The sequence below is a fragment of the Danio aesculapii genome, chromosome 8, assembly GCF_903798145.1.
Source record: "Danio aesculapii chromosome 8, fDanAes4.1, whole genome shotgun sequence".
NCBI classification, from domain to species: domain Eukaryota; kingdom Metazoa; phylum Chordata; class Actinopteri; order Cypriniformes; family Danionidae; genus Danio; species Danio aesculapii.
In genome coordinates, this window is record NC_079442.1 from 18,526,871 (window position 1) to 18,552,144 (window position 25,274).

A 25,274-nucleotide genomic window follows, 5' to 3' on the forward strand; every position below is an offset into this window, starting at 1 on the left:
GAGGCCAGAGCGCCGCTTGTTTCGATAACAACGACAGCACCACTTGAACTGGTTTGTATGGATTTCTGGTCAGCCGAGGATGTCAATAACAAATCAGTCAATGTGTTGGTAGTGACTGACCACTTTACGAAGCTTTCTTGTGCGTACGTCTGTCCAAATCAGACTGCCAAAACAGTTGCTCGTGTACTGTGGAATAATTTTTTTGTGTATATGGTTTCCCAGAGAGGATCCACTCTGATAGGGGTGCAAATTTTGAGAGTTCCTTGATTTCAGAAATGCTGAAACTATCAGGCGTAGAGAAATCTCATACGACACCATATCATCCCATGGGTAACGGTCAGGCTGAAAGGTTTAACCGTACTCTTGGGATGATGATAAGATCTCTACCTCCTAGGTCGAAAGCAAAATGGCCGCAATTGCTGAACTCCCTGACCTTCTCATACAATTGCACTAGGCATGAGACAACTGGCTACCCGCCTTTCTTTTTGATGTTTGGGCGCACGCCAAGGTTGCCAGTGGACGTTTTGTTTGAGAGTGTACTTTTGGATGGGGGTGCTGTTGATGTGAGTAAATATGTCCAGTCTCTAGGACGAGATCTGAGGGAAGCAATGTCACTTGCACAGCAAAATGCGCATCAACACGGAAACGGAAATTAGCGGACCACTGGGAAAGTACAGTGTACATTGTAGCAAGCAAAAACTGTTCTTTGAACACTTATGGGATCCGTCATCCAGATACTGGCCGTGTCAAAATTGTACATAGGAACCTATTGATGCCTGTAAATTTTTTGCCTTTGCCTGCTTGGGATGATTCGGCATCTCCAGAAGGTAATTTGAGTTCACATTCTGTTTCATCACATTCTGATGGTCAAGAATGTGAAATTGCGGACAGAACGTCTCAATGGATTGCTAACCTGGATGAGGTTGGAATGTCGAGTGATGATTTGACAAATGAGGTGATTGACAATCGAGACTTTGGCATCAGTGATCATGAAACGGGGACACAAGCTGAACAGGTTGAGGGGTTGGAATGTCGGAGCTTTTCTGAAGTAGTGTCTGACTGTTCTATCAGACCTCCGCACAATATAAGTGAACACTCCTGTGTAGCTGAGCCTCAAAATGTTGTTCCGATTTCTCTTAGTGCCATGCCTGCTGCTAATGATAATTGTGAAGCTGCAACAGTAGGGGTAGAGGTTCAAGTGGGCTCATCTCACCATTCTGCAGATTTGTGTTCTTTAGCAGGACAGTCCAGTGTGCAACAAGGTACACGCACCAGGTTTGGTAGACTTATTAAACCTGTGAGCAGACTTTTACATACAATGTCCACTCAAAGAGTTTGTCCTGTTATTGATGTGTGAATTTCTATTTCAAAAGTTTTCTTTGTTGATTTTTTTTTATATGATAGATTGTATACCCGTCAATTTGTAGAAATGGACATGTTTCGAGTGGTCTAAGACGAAGTTGGTTATTCGGGGAATTTTTAAAGTGACCATTTATTAGTGTGTCATGATTAAAATCGTGTATATGGCATGATTTTTCGGACGATAGACTGAGGATTAGCTACCCTTGGGTTATCTGAATCTCTAACGAGATAGCTTTTTAGCTGAATTACCTTTATTTGGTTGTGTGACATGTTAACACTATTCTTGAACAATAAGTGTCTATATACTGTGCAATAATCTAGTGCAGAACAGTGGGGGTGGATGTGGCGTGTGTGTGTTGTTGCACTAGATTATTGGCTCCCTTTTTATTATCGGAAGGGTATTTTATTTTGAAGGGCAATTTAAAGGAAATGGACAAGACGAACAAATAATTACTTTCCTTTTCCTTCAATATTTTTCGTTATTCATGTTTCAATGTTCAAAGTTTTGATAGTGTTTTCTTTACATCCATATGAAAAATAATATAGGTATTTATAAGTGAGTATGATCGCGTAGGCGCGAGATGACAACTGACGTAGTTACCGGTGCGCGCTCACTTTGTGAGATGGCGTCCGACAGACAGGTGCGTTTTTCAGCTCCTCTCATAAATACCGATATTATTACATTAATATGGATGTTTAGATTTTTCAGCGTTTTCAATAAGGTTAATTAATGTATCATTATTGTGAGGGAAACATAATTTGATGATAATTGAGTGTGGAACGTGTCATATAAGTCAAGTTTAATGAGCATAATGGCTAATTCAAATTAAAGTCTTTATTTGTCTAGTTTATTATTTTGTTTATATTTTTCATTACATATAAATTGTATGTTATATGTAAAATGTGATTTAGAGATTCGATTAAATGGGGTTAACTTTTTATAGTTATTTTTGAGAAAGTTTATGTAGCATTTCTGCATTTTTCTATGATAACGAGAGCAAATGAGTTTAAAAATTGTGTACTGATCAACAGACATTGCTGTGCTGTGAAGGTTTATTGGACTGATGTCTGTTGCATATACTTTTTGATGCAGGTATGTTACAAATGACAATTTAATGTACTTTATGTATTATTGTTATTTATTTTTTTTACATGGTTATTGTGCTCATGATGGCTCACTTTGTGAGATGGCGTCCGACAGACAGACATTGCTGTGCTGTGAAGGTTTATTGGACTGATGTCTGTTGCATATACTTTTTGATGCAGGAATGATGCAATAATAAATTCCAGTTGGAGTACATTGCTGTATGGATCCTTTAATAAACACAAACAAACACAACGCAGAAGGACATCCATTACACACGCACACTATAAATTGCTGTTATTCTCCAAAGTATTCCATCTAATTGCCAGAAACGTTTTTGCACAGGCCTATCTAAAGGGAAAACTCAATGACGTCACGTTGTACTGGCCGGTACAGACATCCAATCTCCACGCTGGAATTTACACAATGATCTCATCGCCGTGACGTAGCTTCAAAATTTCGTTTCAAACCGGGACAACAAATTTGCTCGAAACAACACAAAAACAACCAATTTTCACTATTTAGTGAAATATATGTGTCCTAATAGTGTTTTTAGCAACGTGGGACATATATATGTCTATCAACATCTCGTAAAAAGTGTTTTGATGTTTCGTGACCCTTTAATGATGCCAACTGATAATGAACAGTAAAAATTACAAGTTTTATTTCTTCCTAACAGGGAAAACCACCAACAATAAAGATTGCATAATTATATGGTGTCATGGCTTTGCAATCAAAACATGTTGTTATAATGGAAGTCAATGGGCCACGAAAAAAGGCGCAAACCTACTGAAAGGGTAGTAAATTTAAACAAAACACTTCACTTTAAATGAGTGAATCATTTACTGGAGACTTACTCTGAATGGATCATTTGAATCAGTGAGTTGTTGACTCGTAAACAGAAGTCAGTTCAATAGGCTGTGTGCACGCATTACTTCCGGGTTTGTCTTTGGCCGCCATCTAGTTTTCATTCCCAGAGATTTAAAGCAGAGGTAAACAGTATTATGACAGAGCCTTAAAAAAATGTATGCGTTGTTTGCTGGAATTGCCCAAAGTTACGGTCAACATGTGCAAAGGATAGGCACTACAACACCGCAGAGCAAACTAATTGCAAATGAATTGTGCTGTGCAATTTGTAAACTGCTTTAAAAATTTAGAATCCTTTAGAATTCAGCTTTTTGACCAATTAATGTAATGACTAAATTGCAAATTATTAAATTAAATTAAATTAAACATGACGATGTTGTCTTTAAGCTGGAGACAATTTATCTCTTTCAAAATAACTTCTTTACTCCGCTTCATTTAGGAAAATGTACAATGTATTTTATTTTGGAGTGTAGTGAAGTAAAAGTTTCCTTAAATAATTACAGTAGTAAAATAAGAATAGTTGCAGTCCACCACTGAAGAGAAGTCACTAGTTCCTAAATTGTAGACAACATTGAATGTGTTGTATATATCACATCACATTGGCAGCACTGAAAAAAAATATTCAAAGATGATTCCTTGGATTTACAAATATACAAAGTTATGTTATTTTTAGGTTGAATTTAAACAAACAAATTAAGTTGAACAATACTACATTTAATTTGTTTGTTTAAACTCAACACATTTAAATTGTTTGCAACAATTTTGCAGACATCATTTTTCAATGTAGACAGTGTAATGTAATACATGCATTCATGCCATGTCCTACACAATTACTGCACAATTCTGAATCTGAGAACATGAGCTGAGTAGAATGATGTGTCATCCTGAAATAACAAGACATTAAAGTGACATGAACACATACTAGACTTATTATTCAAACAATTTCAGTGCAAATCCATATTGAATAGCCCCAAAAAAGTTGTCCTTCACCCATGACCATGTTCACAATATAATAAAGCCTACTGAATCCCATAACATAATTGTAAGGACAATATGATGATTATTGATGACATAATTGTTTTGTTGACATACAGTTTGATAGTGAAAATGAATGTTTGCATTTGCATCCACTGCTTTTCCATATGCAAATGTGCCAGTGTCTTTTGATGTAACACATGTAAAACAGTGTTATATAGGGCGCCATTTACATATAATATTAAAAAGGGTTGTCATCAATACAATAACACAAAGGGACAGTGTTAATGCACCAGTAAATGGGATCTAAAACATTGTGCAGCTTGGATTTGCTCATCTCCACTGGATGTGCTCATCTCTTTTTTTCCAAACGGTAAATTGATCGAATGCATTCCAACAACCACAAAGGATCGCCATTTATCTGGACAAACCTACTGACCAAACACATGGGACGTGTGGTGAGAAAGTGCATTAAAAGGGAGCCTGTTATTCTGTAAATTCTTTGTGCGTTGTACAAAAACGCATGGGTTACTACTATAAGACCATTTGCCATCAGATCTATTTCAGTTCAGTCATTTTGTCTGTTTCTCAGTAAATATAGACATCAAATTTTGGTGCATTTTAACAAAACAGTTTTATTAAACAGTTGTATTTATTAAAATTAGAGTTTGGTCACCAACATCATTAGGAACAGAAAGGTAATACATAGATAATCCCAAGCAGATGTAGAAACTATAATCTGTCCAAGCTGAACCTTGTGATCACATCACTGAAACATGTGTTATTAATACTAAATGAAAACAGGGACTCATGTTTGTTACTTTTTCCCTCATCACACTTCTGGGCACCTCATTTTAACCATAAAACATGTTCTGTGTAAATGCCAATGGCCCATTCCTGCATTAAATAATTCGGCAAATACCAAATTGGGCTTTAAATATGGGCCCTCCTAAGTCAGTTTATTTGCCGTGTTTGAATTGAACATAATGAGTATCACAGGTTCTGACCAGGACTGATGTGGGGCCCAGATGGGCAACACACATAAGATGCTGGTCCTTCCTTATGAAGGCCCATGTGGGATCTCTTAGGACATTGTTCAGATGTTGTATTTCAAGATATTGTCAGGTGTTTGTCCTAAAGATGTTCTTGCATTAATTTGTTGAGCATTTAATAGGCTAATTTTAAAAAAAATTTAAAATTAGTAAAGGAGACCTTGGAGTCCATTAGTTATAGAGTCATTAACAACAGACTAATGCAATTATTAATATAGCTATGTGAGAGAAATCAATTTGCTTTGTCAAATGGGATGCTCTATAGCTAAAACCATCTCAAATGAGCATAATTTCCTTTTTTTTTCTTTTTTAATTAATAGATTTTTATTTAAAAGTTGACATCTCCATCACTTGTGTCACATGGGTTACTTCAAAATGCACATTCACAGGGTGATGGCATCCTAGCTAACTAGTAATGGACAGCCGCCTCATAGTGGACGTGTGTGTTCTGATGCGTTTTTTTTTTTCAAGCATTTTGTCTGGACGGTAAATTAAATAATTCTGTTATATAATCCATTCTAATTTAATTCTATTCAATTCATGTTTACGTTTATAGCGCTTTTACAATGTAGATTGTGTCAAAGCAGAGCAACCTAAAAGTTCTGGACTGAAACTGCATTTTTTACCTCTGATATTTGCATTCTTTTGTTGTTTTACAGGTTTAATTAACTGATAAATTAACATTGGGATTTCAGTTTGGTTCACAATTTACGTTTTCAACATGAGTATTCCACATTCATTCATCTTTAGACTCACAAAACCCAAGATGCAATTTATTTGTAAAAGCAGAAAATGAAACGTTGTAAAAACTCAGCATCAAAGATTCTGATATCTAATGCTTTATTATTTTCTGAAATATTTTGTCAATAAGTTTTTGTAAAATGGTGAACTTTAATGGTAAAATCATATTAATATTCATATATTAATTTTCCTTCAGTTTACCGAAGGTTGCGACGGTGGAATCACCATCTTATTAATGTATTTGGACTAAAAAAGTATCACAACATGATTATAGTTGTTGTTTTTAGTTCTCTCTCTCTTCTCTTTCATTCTCCCTTTTTTGCTCTGGTTCTCTTGTTTAATTCTGTTCCTGGAACAAGTAAACATGTTGAGAGAGTCTTTCTGCTCACATTTTTGGTTAATGCATTCCTGTTCTTCTTCAGTTCACCTGTAAAACAAATGTTTCTGGGTTACAATTGGGTTGCATGGTATTTTATTATGTCCTGCACATTTAAGTCATCATCATCAAAAAATTATATTTTTATAATATAATTTATTTCTATAAAATTATAGAGATAGTGCGTTGCAATATGAAAATTCAGGGTTTTTTTGCTCCCTCATGTCATTGCAATTAGCCTACACAGAGGGGCAGATTTAGTGATTTGGGGGTCCACCTTTTGTATTTTTAATAGTTTAATAGTTTCATTCTTATATCACTCAATCTCATTTTCTCAGTTTTTTTTTTATCTTAATGCAATATCTACATTTGAAGTGATTTGTTTTCTTAAAATGAATTCAACTAAAAATAATAAACAAAAAGTTATTTAAAACTATATTTACTTGATTTGACTGCTGGATTGCTCCATGATTGGGGTGTATGACACATTTGTCTAGGAGTAATAATTATAAAATTTTATTTGATAGAAAATTATGTTCATTCATTTATTCATTTTCTTTTCGGCTTAGTCCATTTATAACTCTATTAATCTGGGGTCGCCACAGAGGAATGAACCGCCAACTCATCCAGCATATGTTTTACGCAGTGGATGCGCTTCCAACCGCAACCCTGGGAAAAGAAAATTATGTTATAGGTATAATTTATACTTTGGGGGCCTCGAAATGTCCTGGAGCCCTAAGCGGCTGCTTACTTTGCTTATTGGTTAAATCCACCCCTGCTTACATAAGATGTTCATTCACAAATCGATAAGATAACAAGATAACAATAAGAATATCTTAGCGTTGTCATGTTTGGTAGAAAAAGCTAAACTAACTAACTTTTTACGTGATAAGAAAATGACCCCTTCCCTCTGAGAAACAACATATGGTCTTTAAAAAAAGAAAGAAAAAAAAAAAAAAAAGGGGGGGGGGGGGGTTGTTAGTTTAAAGCCCGGGTGGTCTGGTGGTCCATCCCATTACTCCAGTGAGATGTCTGAACAGAGGGTAAGCTAAATAGCCATTAGAGAGCTCGAAATCACCTCTTATAGCAACTCTTTCCGCAATCCAATTTAGACTCGACGACTTAATTAGGCGTTGACACTCTTGAAGGGGAGGGCAAACAGCCGCACTTCAGCTCTGCTGCAAACCGGGCGTTAAGCGGTAAAGCGAGCCGCGCCGGATTAGAGAATGGCCAAACGGAAAGAGAAAGTTTGCTTGTGTATAAGCATTCCGCTTTTATGCGCGGTTACGATTATTGTTATCATCTCCGTAGCGCACTTTAACGAGGAATGCGCGGAAGGACTTTACAAGAAAGCAGCTGTGGCAGCGGACTCGGAAACCTGCTCGAAGGTCGGACGGTGAGTTAAATATGATGAGTTATACCTGCATTATGTGTCTGTTCACAGCTAGAATGCTTGCTGGTGATTACAAAAAAATGTTTTAGTGAATACGTGAATATCTAGCATCTAAACCTTTCACTCAGACATGCTTATTGTGTATAATATTACGTTTTCTTGGAAAATAACAACAACAAATTCTCGTAACCTCGTGTGAAAGCTGGGTCAGGTAAATCTGAGGACGTGGTTGGATAATGAGGTGAAATGTCCGGCTAAATGTACACAAAAAGTTTGAAGTTAATTAGAAGCATCTTCACAGCCTAGTAATCCTCTTAATCTCCGGCTTCCTCGCTCTAGGAGGCATTTGTTCACAAGTCAACAACGAATGATTCAGTCCTATAACGTTGAATTAAACATTACTTTAAGGCTGATCAACATGGTTAATGTTTATAACAATTGGTTATACCTCTATAAACGACACATCTTTTGGTGGATGTGGAAACTATCCGACAAGTGCCAGTATATTTTGGAATTTCTTTATTTGGCTTTCTATAAATAGGTCTTTGAACGTGGCACACCTGTCGTCAGAAATAGGCTAATCACGAGAGATCATTTATCAGTCTGTAAATCTGGTTATGCTAGATGCTTTCTGGCGGGTTTTAAAGCGTGTGTAATGGTTTCACGGAAAGTAGAGTTTTTTAATAGCTTATTGTTTGGTATTGTTTGATTACCCAAACTATTTTGCACAGGCTACATCACGTTTCACGTCTGATAAGTTTTGACAACATTTTGGGGCCTAGTTTTTTACATGTCCGTTATAAATATATGACCGAAAGAATGTACTTATTTGAGTGTACTGCAGTGTACCGTAGCCAGGGGGCGGGGGTTCGGGTGGTTCGAAAGACTCGCCCCTCACTGACAAAGGTCCAGAATTTGTCCCATAAATGAGCTTATTTGTCCTATTTTGACTGCTATGCCATCATAAATAGTCAAAATAACCCAACGAAAACCCATCAAATTAAAATGAATTTGACTACAGTTGTTGTTATCTATGAATTTTCAAATGTACTTTTTTACAAGAGAGGCTAGAAAATTATGATGCTCTACTTATTGTTATTATTTATTAATATTATTATTATTATTCAAATGGCCAAATTCTGACTGAGTAAAGTTGAATGTGCTGGCCAGTTTGTTATTTGTAATTTGCCTAATACATGACAATAGACTTGTTTTTTTTTATTTTTTTTTTCTTATTTAAAACAGATTCTTTGTTTTCTAATGATATATGATGTAATAAATTTGTATTTTAAAAATAAGTGTTTTTTCTTGTTTCTTTATTTTAAATCTAGGAAACATTTTTGGGGCATCAAAATATGTGATTATCCAACAAGCTAATCCAGCTAAAACAGTGCTTAAAATGTATTTAAATCTCATAATTAAATAGAAAATAAGGCATGTAACTACAAAAAGGTCCACGTTTTGAGAAAATAGAACCACCCCTTTCACCAGGCTGGCTACGGGACTGGTACTATAATATTAAATTGTTTTTATTTTATTTATTTTTTAATGATTTTAAATTACATAAGTTTTAATCCAATTCTGACAGGCCAATTGGTAAACGACACAAATCTTGAAATTGTTATACATTTTGTATGCTTTGGAACACAGATGCTTGATGTTTTATTATTATAAATTTTAAAAAGACTTAGACTGAGACAGATTATTATTTATGATGTGGAAAAGGTAGTAGTAGTAGTAGTTAAAAGAGATTTATATTTTGCAAAGCTTAGTGTATTACATTTAAAATGTGAAAAATCAAAATATAAAATCTAATTTAAGATTTAAGACTGATATCTCAAAAAAAAAAAGAAATTCCAGAAAGAGACTTCATTACCATTTGGGTACTGTACACTATCAAAATACTACTACTACTACTACTACTACTAATAATAATAATAATCCATTTTGTTTCCATTGTGTACATTTCTTACTGTAAAGAAGTGCTTATTTTCCAGCAACATTTAACATTTTCAAATCCTTAACAACAGCAATCGAAGAAAGTTTTAAATAACAGTCATTTCTGATAATAGATGACACAAATCGGCCTGATACCTTATGAATCCAACTAAAGTATTAAGTTCATATTTGTCAGTTTTTCTAGTTGTTATTATATTGATTACAGTTAACTACAGCAGGTACACCATGTATTATACCCTGTACACTGTAAATGCATGAAAGTGTATGTACTATAAAATAAAATTTGCGTATGTGTTTAATATAACATTTTATAGGTTACTATATAGCAGAATGTTATACAAACATTCTAATTTTATGTGTAATTTATGAATGTCTATTTTGATGTTTTTTGGTTTGTTTTTGTTTTGTTTTTAAATAAATGATATCCCCAAGCTTCCATCAGTAAATCATTAACTGAGGCAAATTTCAATCAGTGAGTTTTCAAATTTTGACAACAGATGCAATCTGAATCAGATCAGTCTATTTTGTGAATGCACTGATTTAACAGGTTAACTGAGTGAATCCAGCTCATTCACTAATCAAACGATCACATTTCTGAGCAGGAGAAAATGTCTCCAGGTGTAAATAATGAGGAATAACATTTATTTATTTATTTATTTATTTATTTATTTATTTATTTATTTATTTATTTATTTATTTATTTATTAAAATGTAGTGGTATGATAGTATGCTTGGGAAAGTCAATGTCACAAAATGAAAATACTCTGAAAAAGATACTTCAAGTATGTATTTAAGTACAGAAACTATGTATAAATATTTACTGTCCTCCACTGTTAATGAACTTTTAAACACTTCTTACACTTTTTCAACTTAAATAGCCTACATCTTGTATGATTGGGAAAACAAAAGTCTGATATTTTATTATTATCCATAAAAATAGGCTCTTTTAGGTTATTATTTATGATGTGTAAAAAGCTTCAATAAGGTTAAAAACCAGATGCAAGTTTGTAATTACGTAAAATGCACAAAAATGCATTTTTTTTTTACAGATGTTATATGAGATTTATATTTTGCAAAACTTGTTTTACATTTAAACTCTAAAAATCTCAATTTAAACCTTACGCTCTGTTTTAAATTGGAAATATATCACAAAACTAAAATAAATAATAAATCCCCTAAAGAGACTTCAGTAAAGTTTTGTTTGGGTGCAGGACACTCTTCCTTATTTGTTTTATTTGTGTACATTTCTTTTTTACCTTTGCTTATTTTACTGTTATACAATGTAAAAAAAGCTGCATTCTACACAATCCCTTCTTCTTATCTCAACGCAAATAAAAATGACTTTTACCATTTTAAGTTGACTGAACAAAAAACAATTAAATTGTCCCTAAAATAAACTTCAAAAACTGTGTTGTTTCAGCTCATTTTAAATAAGTAGTTTGAACAAACAGCAAAAAAATTGAGTGTACTATTGTCAGCAAAAACATGTAAACAAACAACAAAAACATGTAAACTGGCCAAAATAGGCTTGTGTTTAGTGATGTGGTCCTGATAAGTGGGACAAATGCACTACTTGTAGAGATTAATAAATATCTCATTTCTACATGCCACTAGCAAAAGCGATCTCCTGCATTTTTTGGAAACTTAACAGCACATTTGCAACAGATGTAATGCTTTAATGCATAATCAAGAAAAAACAAAGGTCCAAAAGCTTCAGTGATATCAATTTTACTTCCTAGTCATTGCAGAACAACACATATAAAAAAGTCACTGCTTTAAAGGATGCAGAGGAACAGTTACATTAATAAACTAAAGAAAAGGCAAACGCCATATTTCAATAGCCCATACATGTCAGCTTTGCACAAATAATATCAATATTTACCATGTAATAACACATTTATAATAGCCTTCCATACTATATCTATATCACATTTGGAGTTCCTTGCAATCCAATGGCTTTGTTATAGCTCTTTTTTAGCTCAGTCTTTCTTTCTATCACTCTATTTCCCAGAGACATCCTGCAGTCTGGTGGATCAGCGGTAGATGGCGCCATTGCTACTTTGCTGTGCACGTCAATCATAAATCCCCAGAGCATGGGGATCGGCGGAGGCTCGATATTCACAATACGGGAATCAAATGGTTAGGATTCTCTTGCCATTAAGTCCAAAGGTTAATTTTTATTTCTTGTTATTATGTGCATTTGTGTTATTGTTCATCACCATCTCTGTTTTTCTAGGAAGAGTAAGGATAATCAATGCCAGAGAGGCCATCCCAAAAAATTTCAAAACAGACCTTCTTGCCACGTGTCCAACAACAATACAGCCAATGGAAGGTGAACATGTTTTAAAGTGGATGAACTTTTTTTTTTGGCAAGAATTGAAAGTGTTTGTTTCTCTCACGCCTTTTTGAACTCCACATGCGCTTGCAGTGTAAATAGTATCTGTTTCGTGAAAATGATTTATAATAAGGTACTTCTTGAGCAGTGGTTATCAACCCTGTTTCTGGAGATCTACTATCCTGCAGAGTTTAGCTCCATCCCTTATCAAACACACCTGAACTAATTAATTAGGTCCTGAACAGTGCTTGATAATTACATTCAGGTGTGTTTGATATGGGTTGCAACTGAAATCTGCAGGAAAGTAGATCACCTATATAAACCATAATTCCTTTAACAAGACATATCTGCTCATTTTTCATAACTGTACTCACACTCTCATAGTCAGTGTTGGGAAAGTTATTTAAAAAATGAATTAATTAATAATTACATTATTAAAACGTATTTAAATTACATGTCTAATTACTTGATCTGAAAAATAACCTAATTACTTAATAAGTAATTTAATTACTTGACTTAATGCTACTTAAAATGCAAATAAATCCCAACGCATAGACAATAGAAGATACCCTTTTTAATTTAAGTCAAACAGAAACTTTTTATTTTAAAGTAACTTTTAAAATCTTTGAAACGTTTCTAATTAATGCGACCGTATTCCATATCATATCATGATATATTTCTTATTTTGTTGTTTATTTAGAGAAGCAGACATATCGTGTACATATTTCCTGTCTACATACTGTATTTCTTTGTTATCAATATATTTAGCATAATAACCCAATTTTGTTTAACTAACATTCTTTACTTGAACAAAATTGGGTAGTTATGCAAAATATATGAATAACAAAAATATATACACTACCTGACAAAAGTCTTGTCATCGATCCCAGTTGTAAGAGCAACAAATAATAACTTAAAAGTGGCAGAAGGTAGATTTTTTCAATGACTCATGTGTTGAGCTGCATCCCAATCATCACAAATACTGCAGAAGACCTATTGGAACCAGGATGGAGCAAAGAATCTCACAAAAAATCTGTCAAGTTTGGTGAAGGAAAAAATCATGGTTTGGGGTTACATTCAGTATGGGGGCGTGCGAGAGATCTGCAGAGTGGATGGCAACATCAACACCCTGAGGTATCTAGACATTTGTGCTGCCCATTACATTACAAACCACAGAAGAGGGCAAATTCTTCAGCAGGATAGCGCTCCTTCTCATACTTCAGCCTCCACATCAAAGTTCCTGAAAGCAAAGAAGGTCAAGGTGCTCCAGAATTGACCAGCCCAGTCATCAGACAAGAACATTATAGTGCATGTCTGAGGTAAAATGAAGGAGGAGGCACTGAATATGAATCCAAAGAATCTTAATGAACTGGGAGTCCTGCGACAACGCTTTCTTTGCATTCCAGCTGACTTTATTAGTAAGTTATTTGAGTCATTGCAGAGATGTGTGGATGCAGTCTTCCAAGCTCATGGGAGTCAGACACAATATTAATTCTTTTTCCACTGCACCATGATTGTATATTTTATATATTTCTGTTAAGGGACAACAAGACTTTTGTCTAAGCAAAGTCAGACCTTAATGTACTAATTAAATCATTAAAAATCAAGGCATGATCATATTTTATTTTGGTAAAATAAGTGTAATCTAGAGGTCTTTGACTTTTATATAAGCCACTTCTGATACCAAATGATCAACTAGAAGTCATAGTTATTATTTGTTGTTCCTAAAACTTGGATAAGTGACAGACCTTTGTCATGTAGTGTACAGCAAATTTGCACACAATTATTCTGCTTTTCTGAATTTATATATTGTTTTTTTTTTTTTTATAAATTACTTACTCACTTAAGCATTACTTAAGCATGTGCAATCTTCCCAATTAACCGTAATCTTTTATAGTTGAAAAATATAATTTTTCTGCAAAAATTATTTGTATATCAAAAAATACAATTAATCTGTTTCTCTAAATTGATTTAAACAAATAAATTAAATCAATTATCTGAAAATTAAATCTACATACTTCACAGTTTTAGCAGAAAACTAATTTAAAGGAACTAGTTTCTTTGTAAATAATTACACCAAACAAATTGCTATAGTCTATTAAGTACTTATCGCCCATAAGATAACTATAGATTCTCTCTCTCTATAGGTGCCCATTGGATAGGTGTCCCAGGAGATATTCGTGGCTATGAGCGAGCACACAGACTATATGGACGTCTCCCTTGGGCCAGTTTATTTCAGCCCACGATCAAGATGGCTAGAGAAGGCATTCGCATTCCTTATATGCTCTCTCGGTTTTTGCCACTTGTCTTAAAGGAGAAGCCAGAATCACCACTACGGTAAGGCGTGTTGTTACTTTTAAGCTCATATTTTTTTCTGTTGGCAAAAACAACTTTTTGAAGTGCTCTAATATGCTATTTTAAAGATTATTTAATTTTGTCAGAGATGGTTTACACGAATCTGGAGTTAAAAAGCTTTGAAATGCTTCATTCTAGTCTTTACTCTGCTGTGATTGGTTAGATGGCCCAGTTTGTTGTGATTACCGCTGACAGCACGTATCGGAAAACTCTCATTACTATATCTGAATATCAGTTCCAGATGCTTCCTCAGCACTTGTAAACACAGTGATGCGAAACAAGAGTGTTGTTTTTACCGCATCAGTTAGAGTCCTAAGTTAGAAGCAAGTGCTTTTGCAGCACAGAAAACATCATTTTCTCAACAACGTCAACATGACCCAAATTCTTTCAGGCTTCAGCTACATCTAGAGTGTTTTGAAGTTTAGTTGTGGATATATCATGCTATTAGAGCAGTGTTTTACAAAATAACCAAGGCACTTCAACAAAAATCCTTTATTTTCTCTGAATAATATGGTGCTCAAAATTATAATTCAGCAGAAAAAGCAGTTGAATTCAAAATTATTCGTCCTCCTGCAAATTTCTTTTTTTATTTTTCAAATATTTACCAAATGATGTTTAACAGATTCAGGAATTTTTCAAAGTCTTTCCTATAATGTTTTTTCTTCTGGAGAAAGTCTCATTTGTTTTATTCTGTTTAAAATAAAAGCAGTTTGTAATTAATTTTTTTTTTTAATGTTAATATTATTAGCCCCTTTTAGCTATATATATATATATATATATATATATATATATATATATATATATTTTTTTTTTTTTTTTTTTCGATTGTCTACAGGACAAACTACAATTATTAAAATAATTACTTATTTAACTATAGTTATTAAAATAGTTATTATAACTATTATGTTTAGAAATATGCTGAAAAAATCTTCTTTCCATTAAACCACAATTGGGGAAAAATACAAACAGTAGGCTAATCATTCAGGAGGGTTAATAATTCTGACTTCAATTGTACATCTAAAGTTCTGCTGTAAAAAGGTTACAGCAGTCAAAATAAGTAGCTTGTGTACAGGCCCCAACTTTGGCCTGAGATTTTTATCACTCTCTCACAGACATCAGAAATCTTGAGCAGCTTCTCTACCAGTGTCTGTAATGCGTTTCTTAGCTGTAAATTTGTCACCAAGATTTTTGTCATTAATTTGTTTGGCTAAAAGGAATATTCTTTTTATAAGAATCAAATTAATTAAACTGGATTTGATCTCTAAAGTTCATTTTTGTCCAGTTTGTCCTCACATCATGCTCTGAACTCGAAAAAAATTCTGGCTGATTGTCTGCAGAAATTGTCCACAGTATTGTGTCCTCTTATGCATTTGTCTTTTGTGGACGACCAGAGTTTTGGGGGACTTAAATGAATTAGAGCCATTTTAAAGATTAGGTATTTTAGAAATCACAGATTTGGAACATCAGCTTCTTTCGTTGTGGCTGAAAGGTTATTTGAAAAGTCATTAAAGGCAATGTTTCAGACTGCTTGCTACGTCAAATTATTGTTTTCTGATTCTATGGTGTCTTTTCTCAAAATGTGCATCAATATTTGTCACATTTCTTGTACTTGTTTGCTGTGAAAACACACAATATTACAAATCTTAAATTCTTTTTAACCCTATAAAACCAACTGCATCATATTTTAGACATAAAGGACTGTACATGAACAAAACTTTGTTAAAAAGGCTTTAGCAATAGCATTATAAGAATCATGCTAAAATATATTTGTGAAAATAGAATGTATTTATTTATGTTGTATTTATATTGATTTAAATGATTATTTGTTTAATCAATTAGATTTGTAGTCTTACTGCGCTGTTGTGTCCACCATAAAATTACAGAGCTTTCATTTTTGACAATTTAATGCCATCTATATAAAGACGAGTTACTGAGAGGTTAAGAGCAATAAATTCTATTGACCGTTGGGGAAATAAGTATTCAACACGTCACCATTTTTTTCAGAAAACATATTTCTAAAAGTGCTGTTGACGTGAAATTTTCACCAGATGTTGGGAACAACCAATGAAATCCATATATGCAAAGAAAACAATATTAATTAGTTAACAAATGAAGTTATGTGTAATAAAATGAAATGACAAAGGAAAAAAAGTATTGAACACATGAAGAAAGGGAGGTGTAGAAGGGCAGTAAAAGCTCAGACAGCAGCTGAAATCTCTCAGTCGTTCTTCAGCAACCCTCTGCTCTTCCTCATTGTAAATTAATATCAGCTGCTTCAGTCCAACAACTACATTAGCAGGGTGATGAAGATGACACCAAGGTGGACTTTTCATCAAGACAATGATCCAAAACACAGCCAGGTAACCTCTCAAATGCTTTCAGAAAAACAAAATCAAGCTGTAGAATGTCCCAGCCAATCCCCTGACTCGAACCCTATAAAAATACAAAATAAAGATCAGATTTGATAGACAAAACCCACAGAACCATCAAGATATTTACACTCTGTTGAAGTCTGTGAAAAAAAATCACACTAGAGCAATGCATGTGACTTCAATCTCCATATGAGAGGTGTCTTTAAGAAGCCATCATGAAAAAGCCTTTATATAAAGTATTAAATATGTTTCAGTATTTCAGAACTTTCTTTTTGTGTCATTCCATTGTTATTGTTATATTTTGTTATATTTTTATGTTGGTATTGTTTGGGTTTTTACCAAAATCTGGTTCAATTCCATGTTAACAGCTCCTTTAGAAATATTATTCCCAGGTAAAAAAAAAAAAGAAAAAAAAAAAGAAAACACGTGTTTGATGGCTATTTGAACACTTTGATGGAAAGATGCTAATCCTAATGTGATGCTAGATTGTAGCGGTATTTGGCTACTAAAGTGGGTTGGGCGCCAGGGGTTAGAAAAAAACCCCACTACAGTTACTCAAATAATTCACTTGAATAAAAAAAAAAAATTGAGCTTCAACAAATGCATGGTTTAATCAGGTAAACCAAATCAAATATTCAATCAAACAAACAAAACAATATATTAAACAAAACAACAAGCTTTAACTTCAACACATTTTAGTTTAACTCATGAGAATAAACCAAACATCTTAAATTTCCAGGCCCAGGCACAATACCTATTAACTACCTTTTTACAAAGACAATCAACGGGTGATGAATCAACAAACCATAAAGATATAAAAATAAACCATTTCTAAATATACAAAAATCAATATTAAATCAAATTTACCCACAAACTAAAAATAATAATATTTCAAGACCAAACTCATCACACATTAACGAACTTATAGAACTCAATTATACACTTTTTAACTGAATGCACTCTTGAAATGTCTCTCAGTTTGTATACGCTAAAGTAGATTTTTCATATGTGCACGCTGAAACAATTGTGAACTCGATGCACTCTTGAAATGTCTCTCAGTTTGTATACGCTAAAGTAGATTTTTCATTTGTGCACGCTGAAGCAATTGTGAACTCGATGCACTCTTGAAATGTCTCTCAGTTTGTATACGCTAAAGTAGATTTTCCAATTGTGCACGTTGAAGCAATTGTGAACTCGATGCACTCTTGAATTGTCTCTCTGTTTGTATACGCTAAAGTAGATTTTTCATATGTGCACGCTGAAACAATTGTGAACTCGATGCACTCTTGAAATGTCTCTCAGTTTGTATACGCTAAAGTAGATTTTTCATTTGTGCACGCTGAAGCAATTGTGAACTCGATGCACTCTTGAAATGTCTCTCAGTTTGTATACTCTAAAGTAGATTTTCCAATTGTGCACGTTGAAGCAATTGTGAACTCGATGCACTCTTGAATTGTCTCTCTGTTTGTACTCAATCTTTTAGACATACCTAGATACGCATTTACAAATTAGCAAAACATCATAATCAAACAAGAGAAAAAAACATTTCCTTACCCGATCACCCGTTGATGCTACTGGGCCCAGACATACTGCAACAAACAAATCGCGATCACAACAGTGATCAAACATTCAAACAAAAAGAGAAAAACGGAAACCCCAAAACAATTAGGCAGCTCGAGCGCCAAAAATAAAAATAAACACGCTCCTCACTCCACAAACAAACCTGAACGCATGATACGTTCACCACGCATCGTAAACAAAACCTCCGCCAAAAAATAATAAACTCTCCCTTTCATAAATGTCGCTGCACTAACGTCCGCATCAAAACACAAGCATACAATCGCACTTTTAATGTCGCGCCTAACTTCAAGGAACTCTGCCACTCCCTCGGAATAAGACCAACTAGTACGAAAACTCATATTATTTTACAAAAAACGGACAAGTAAATCCCTACGCAGCGCGCTCTCTTACAAACACACAGTCAGCATTACCCCGTGACCCGGAATCACCTGTATGCTGACTGCGTGACCAGGATTGAATGAGAGAGAGCTCGAAAGAGCCAACCAAGGCGCTCTAAATAGCATTGAATCAGCTGACAGCTGTCATCCAATCACACAATCGCTCATACCATAATAAGGAAAAACCTAAATGACAACCGTCACACTCTCCCCCCCATGGAAAAGATCAGTCAAAGTTGAAGGCTGTGATCTAAACCTACTTACAAGGAATCCTTAGATCTTCCTTAGAAGACCTAAAATTTATGCAGCAATAAAAGACATTCAACAGCTTTCCACACTAAAAACTCTACTCACCAAATAATCTGACCTATACATATGGAAATCAGACAAGTGATCACTGGATCTCAGGACTATTCAAATCCGAGAAATTCCTCATCTTCGGACTCTTCAACAAAAATCTTCAAGACCTTTTCTCTCTCTCTACGATCTAATTCCTCTGCGGAGGGAAATGCGGGTTTTAAATTGCACACATGCACTGTTCGCAAATCTTCCCCATTATCCTCCCGAACAATCCGATAGTTCACCGGACCAAGCTTTTCCACAATTCTATAAGGCCCAATCCATCTAGCTGCGAATTTAGCTGCAAATGCTTGAGAAGCCTTAGAAAGAGGATGAGCTTTCATCCAAACTCTATCATTTCTTGTGAAATGCACATCTCTTCGTCTTGCGTCATACAACCGCTTCTGTTTTTCCTTAGCCCGATGCACATTTCTTTTTACCACTTCCTGCAAGTCTTTAAGAACCCTAAGACCAGTCTGGTGAGGCTCTAACACAAGTTCAAAAGGTCCTCTCAGATTTCTGTGCAATAATAACTCTGCTGGAGAGTATCCAGTACTCTCCTGAACGGCAGAGTTAATGGCATATCTCAACTCTGGCAAGTAATGATCCCACCGATTATGCTCACCAAATACGTAAGATGAGATCATGACTTTAATTACTTGATTCACACGTTCCGTAAAATTAGTTTGGGGATGATATGCTGTTGTTAATTTTTGTACCACTCCCCATCTGCTACACAGATCTCTCAAAACCTCAGATGTAAATTGAGGTCCCCTGTCTGACAGCAGAAACTTCGGAACACCCCATCGAGTCAGTACTTCCTTTCTAAGTGTCTGGGCAATTATTCCAGCAGTAGCTTTGCGAAGAGGGAACAACTCAACCCAATGACTGTAATAGTCCACAACAACTAACAACTGAGTGTTACCCAGGGTACTACGAGGAAGTGGCCCCATAAGGTCCACCCCAAGCATTTCCCAGGGCTCCTGCACTTCAGTTTGCTGAAGTTTTCCAGCAGGCTTACGACACTCTGGTTTATTCTGTTGACAATTAGTACAGTTCTTCACAAAGTCAGATACATCTCTCCACATATTTGGCCAAAAAGCAACTTGCATTAACCTTTTTTGTGTTTTATAACGCCCAAAATGTCCACTCAATGGATTGGAGTGATATGCCTCCAACAAAACTTGTCGGAGAGTCTGTGGAACATAAATCTGAAAATGGGTTCCCCTTGTAGGATTAAACACCTTCCTATAGACCTTATCCTCTAAAATGACAAACTCAGACCCAGATCCCACATCACTCGGTTTACCTTCTGCTACACTCTGATATATCCTTTGGATTTCTACATCTTGTTGCTGTGCAATCCAGATATCCTCATCACAGAGAGGAAACAGCGACACTATACTTTCTGTACTTTGCTTAGGAACATAGGAAGCTACCATTGGAAGAGAATCAGAAATGTCGATCCGAGACAAAGCGTCTGGGGCGCTATTAAGTTTCCCCCTACGATACTCCAAAATGAACTCAAACTCTTGTAATCTCAAAGCCCAGCGAATTAGTCGGGAATTGGTTTTTGTAGTGTTGAACACCCAAAGGAGGGAGGCATGATCAGTGACTACAATGAAAGATTTTCCCTCCAAATAATGCCGCCACCTTTCTACCGCCCAAACCACTGCTAAACACTCCCGTTCAGTTGTTGAGTAGTTTTTCTCTGCTGTGGTCAAAGTACGGCTAGCATATGCCAACACCTCCTCAGATGCCCCAAAAGTGGAGGGTCGTTGAGCAAGAACCGCACCTAAGCCGGTTGAACTGGCATCCGTATAAACTACAAATGTATGGGCGTGATTAGGGTGTCCAAGTACAGGTGGTGAGGAAAGATACCTTTTGAGACAGTCAAATGCGACTTGGCACTCAGCGGTCCACTGAAAACGAACTCCTTTTCGCTTTAGAGCATTTAGTGGTTCTGCAATATCTGAAAAATTAGGAACATATCTATGGTACCAACCACTCATTCCCAGAAACCGTTGGAGTTCCTTTAGATTTGTTGGGACCGGAAAAGTCTGAATAGCTTCTGTTTTAGCAGGGTCTGCCATTACACCATCAGTAGTCACAATATGTCCAAGAAACTTGATTTCTGTTAAACAGAAATGACATTTCTGAAGTTTAAGAGTTAGTCCTGCTCTCTGCAAACATCTCAGAACTTTCTGGAGGTCCAAGACATGTTGGTGAAAATTGGCTGAATAGATGACGATGTCATCTAGATAGACTAAACAACACTGCCCCAAATAGTCAGCCAAGACTCTATTCATAAGCCTTTGAAATGTGGCCGGTGCATTTTTCAGGCCAAAAGGTAACACCTTAAACTCATATAGGCCAAAAGGTGAAACAAAAGCGGTCTTGGCCATACTATCTGGGTCCATGGACACCTGCCAATATCCACTATTTAAGTCCAAAGTACTAAATATCCCTGCACCAGAAAGAGACTCCAGGATCTCATTCACTGTGGGAAGAGGAAATGCATCGCTTTCACTGACTGCATTTAGTTTGCGATAATCAACACAAAATCTCTGCCCTCCTTCTTTTTTAGGAACTAACACAATAGGAGATGCCCAGGGCGAATGAGATGGCTGGATGATATCTCGATTAAGCATATCATCAATTTGCTCTTTAACAATCTCCTTTTTGTGTATGGGTAGTCTGTATGGTTTTTGAGCCACAACAACATCTGTCGAAACTGCAATCTTATGCTGGACAAGATGGGTTCTACCTAGATTAGGAGTACATACTTCAGGATGGTCATACAAAAGAGTAAACAGAACATGAGACTCTCTTTCTGAAAGATTGCTCTCCTTGATTTTACTTTGTAAAAGCTCTATCAATCCTAAACCAGACTCTCCCACTTCACTCTTATCCACACATTCGCTTGCTGTCCATACAAACTGAATAGGAGGTATAGCAGAATACAATGAAGCAGATGGATTATAGTTACCAGGTGGTTTACAATACTTCCAAGAGTCTCCTGGTGTAATAGGTGGTTGGAAAGGGAAAACACGACCTTGTGGATCATCTGAAAAACTGTACAATTGGTCTTTAATGTTCAGTTGCAACCCAGTCAATGATATAAAATCTAAACCCAGAACCATTGAATACACAAGGTTCTGAGCTGGCAGAACTACAGTTGGAACTTGAAAATGTAAATCCTGCAAATAGAAGTCAAGTACTTTCTGGCCAAGTGGAACAGTAGCATCACCATTAGCTAGATAAAGTGGTCCCTCATGCCAGACATCTAGTTGTTCATTGGATTCTTTAATCTTATTCCATAAATCAACATGGAGTAATGTATAGGTAGCTCCTGTATCAACAAGTGCTTTACCACTACAGCTCCGAACCATCATAGGAATAACCAACTGACGAAGAATTTTTATACCATCTCTCCTATCCAGCTTCCTACCAGATGACACATCCTTTTTTACAAAGCGTTGAGTATCATAAGCAGACAACATACCTCGCTGCTGATTTTGAGGTTGGAACTCTTTAGTTCCTTGAAATTGTCCACCAGATTGTTTTCCACTTAGAACAGCCTTAAATTTAGAACAAGAACCTGGGGAATGATTTTCGTGACATCGCCAACAAAGCAGACTTGTTAGACTATGTTCTGAAGGTAAGTTCGATTTTATCTCCAACCCTTTTGATTTTTTAGGCTGTAAATGCTGGTCAAGATAAGAACTTCTAGGCAACTGTAACTGATTGTACTTTATTTGATGATCATAATCCCTCTCTAATTGTGTTCCTAATCGTACAAGTTCTTCAACAGTCTGTGCACGGCCACGAAGTTGACTAGCATAACAAGGATTCATAGCTTTTAAAAGAGCTTTCAAAACTTCACTTTCATTAGCTTCTTTTTTCCAACGCTTAAATAAAGCTTGAAATGAAAAGGCAAAGTCTCGAACACTTTCATTTGTCCCTTGCAATCGATTACGCACTTTTTCTTCTAGTACATCCTGATAATCCTCTGGGAGGAAAACAGCCAAAAAAGCCTTCTGAAAATTTTCCCAAGAATTAATTTTAAATCTCACTGTCTCCCACCAATCTCGGGCTGAGGAATGCAGAACACTACGCATGGTGGCAAGTATCTCACTATTTGACATTGGCCTGAGAGCTAAAAAGTCATTACATCTCTCCAAGTAAATAACAGGATCAGACTCATCATTTACTCCTCCAAATGTTGGAAATACCATTTTAATAGGCAAAATACGCCCACAAGCCAAATTTGAAAGAGCAGGCTGACTAATGGACTCACTCGAGTCAACATGTGAAGATGTATTTGGACATACCTGAGAAATGGAAACATCAACCTTTTCATCTATTTTGGTGTCAAGTGATATCCTCTGCTGCATAAAAGAATCAAGTGAAGATTGCATGGCAAGTAGTTCCTTCCTCAAGCTGCATACTTCTTCTTGTAATGTTTTTTCTCCTACTCTAGATTCTTCCAAAGCTCTCTTGAAAGAAGAAAACATTGAAGAGTTAGCCTCATCAAACATTGCCTTAAATTCATTGTGTGTCTGTTTCGAGTTCCACTGTATAGCTTCAATTATATGTTTAGTAAACTCTTTTATACGTTCAGAAAGAACATCTAAAAATTCAGAATGTGCTTTTTCAACCACAGTTAACGTTTTCTTAGGAACTTCATGAGTACTAAGTTTAGTACTGTCCTGGAGCCATTTTTTCTGCCAGGCTACAGTATCTACAAATACGCTTTTAAGAGAATCAATTGCTTGCGAAAAAACTGCTAAATCATCCGTCCGATTTTCAGAAGAGAGGATTGGAGCCCCAAGAAATGGCTGTTCCATCCCAGTATCCTCATCTAATAATGATCGGTCATTCTGTGGAGTAACAGGACTGTTATGAGATGGACCCTCACAACTACCTTCTGCTGCATCAGGAAAATTAATAAGAAAGTTATCAGCTTCCATTATCGAACACAATTACAAAAAACACTAAATATTTAGCATATCTCAGGGCCCCACGTTGGGCGCCAGTCTGTAGCGGTATTTGGCTACTAAAGTGGGTTGGGCGCCAGGGGTTAGAAAAAAACCCCACTACAGTTACTCAAATAATTCACTTGAATAAAAAAAAAAAATTGAGCTTCAACAAATGCATGGTTTAATCAGGTAAACCAAATCAAATATTCAATCAAACAAACAAAACAATATATTAAACAAAACAACAAGCTTTAACTTCAACACATTTTAGTTTAACTCATGAGAATAAACCAAACATCTTAAATTTCCAGGCCCAGGCACAATACCTATTAACTACCTTTTTACAAAGACAATCAACGGGTGATGAATCAACAAACCATAAAGATATAAAAATAAACCATTTCTAAATATACAAAAATCAATATTAAATCAAATTTACCCACAAACTAAAAATAATAATATTTCAAGACCAAACTCATCACACATTAACGAACTTATAGAACTCAATTATACACTTTTTAACTGAATGCACTCTTGAAATGTCTCTCAGTTTGTATACGCTAAAGTAGATTTTTCATATGTGCACGCTGAAACAATTGTGAACTCGATGCACTCTTGAAATGTCTCTCAGTTTGTATACGCTAAAGTAGATTTTTCATTTGTGCACGCTGAAGCAATTGTGAACTCGATGCACTCTTGAAATGTCTCTCAGTTTGTATACGCTAAAGTAGATTTTCCAATTGTGCACGTTGAAGCAATTGTGAACTCGATGCACTCTTGAATTGTCTCTCTGTTTGTATACGCTAAAGTAGATTATTCATATGTGCACGCTGAAACAATTGTGAACTCGATGCACTCTTGAAATGTCTCTCAGTTTGTATACGCTAAAGTAGATTTTTCATTTGTGCACGCTGAAGCAATTGTGAACTCGATGCACTCTTGAAATGTCTCTCAGTTTGTATACTCTAAAGTAGATTTTCCAATTGTGCACGTTGAAGCAATTGTGAACTCGATGCACTCTTGAATTGTCTCTCTGTTTGTACTCAATCTTTTAGACATACCTAGATACACATTTACAAATTAGCAAAACATCATAATCAAACAAGAGAAAAAAACATTTCCTT

The 25,274-nt window shown here is 35.4% G+C and overlaps 1 protein-coding gene and 1 long non-coding RNA gene across 2 annotated transcripts in view; both read left to right on the forward strand.

Moving 5' to 3' along the window:
- Positions 1–652: 652 nt before the first annotated feature.
- LOC130234158 (uncharacterized) lies at positions 653–2,660 on the forward strand. Its single transcript, XR_008838265.1, has 2 exons — positions 653–2,003; positions 2,395–2,660. It is a non-coding gene; the product is annotated as an uncharacterized LOC130234158 (long non-coding RNA).
- Positions 2,661–7,481: 4,821 nt separating this feature from the next.
- ggt5a (gamma-glutamyltransferase 5a) overlaps positions 7,482–25,274 on the forward strand; it is a 36,131-nt gene continuing 18,338 nt past the window's right edge. The window contains exons 1-4 of the mRNA XM_056463352.1: positions 7,482–7,853; positions 11,821–11,948; positions 12,046–12,141; positions 14,292–14,481. Of these exons, the coding sequence (XP_056319327.1) occupies positions 7,684–7,853; positions 11,821–11,948; positions 12,046–12,141; positions 14,292–14,481 (584 nt within the window). The 5' untranslated portion in view covers positions 7,482–7,683. The remainder of the gene's footprint in view (positions 7,854–11,820; positions 11,949–12,045; positions 12,142–14,291; positions 14,482–25,274) is intronic.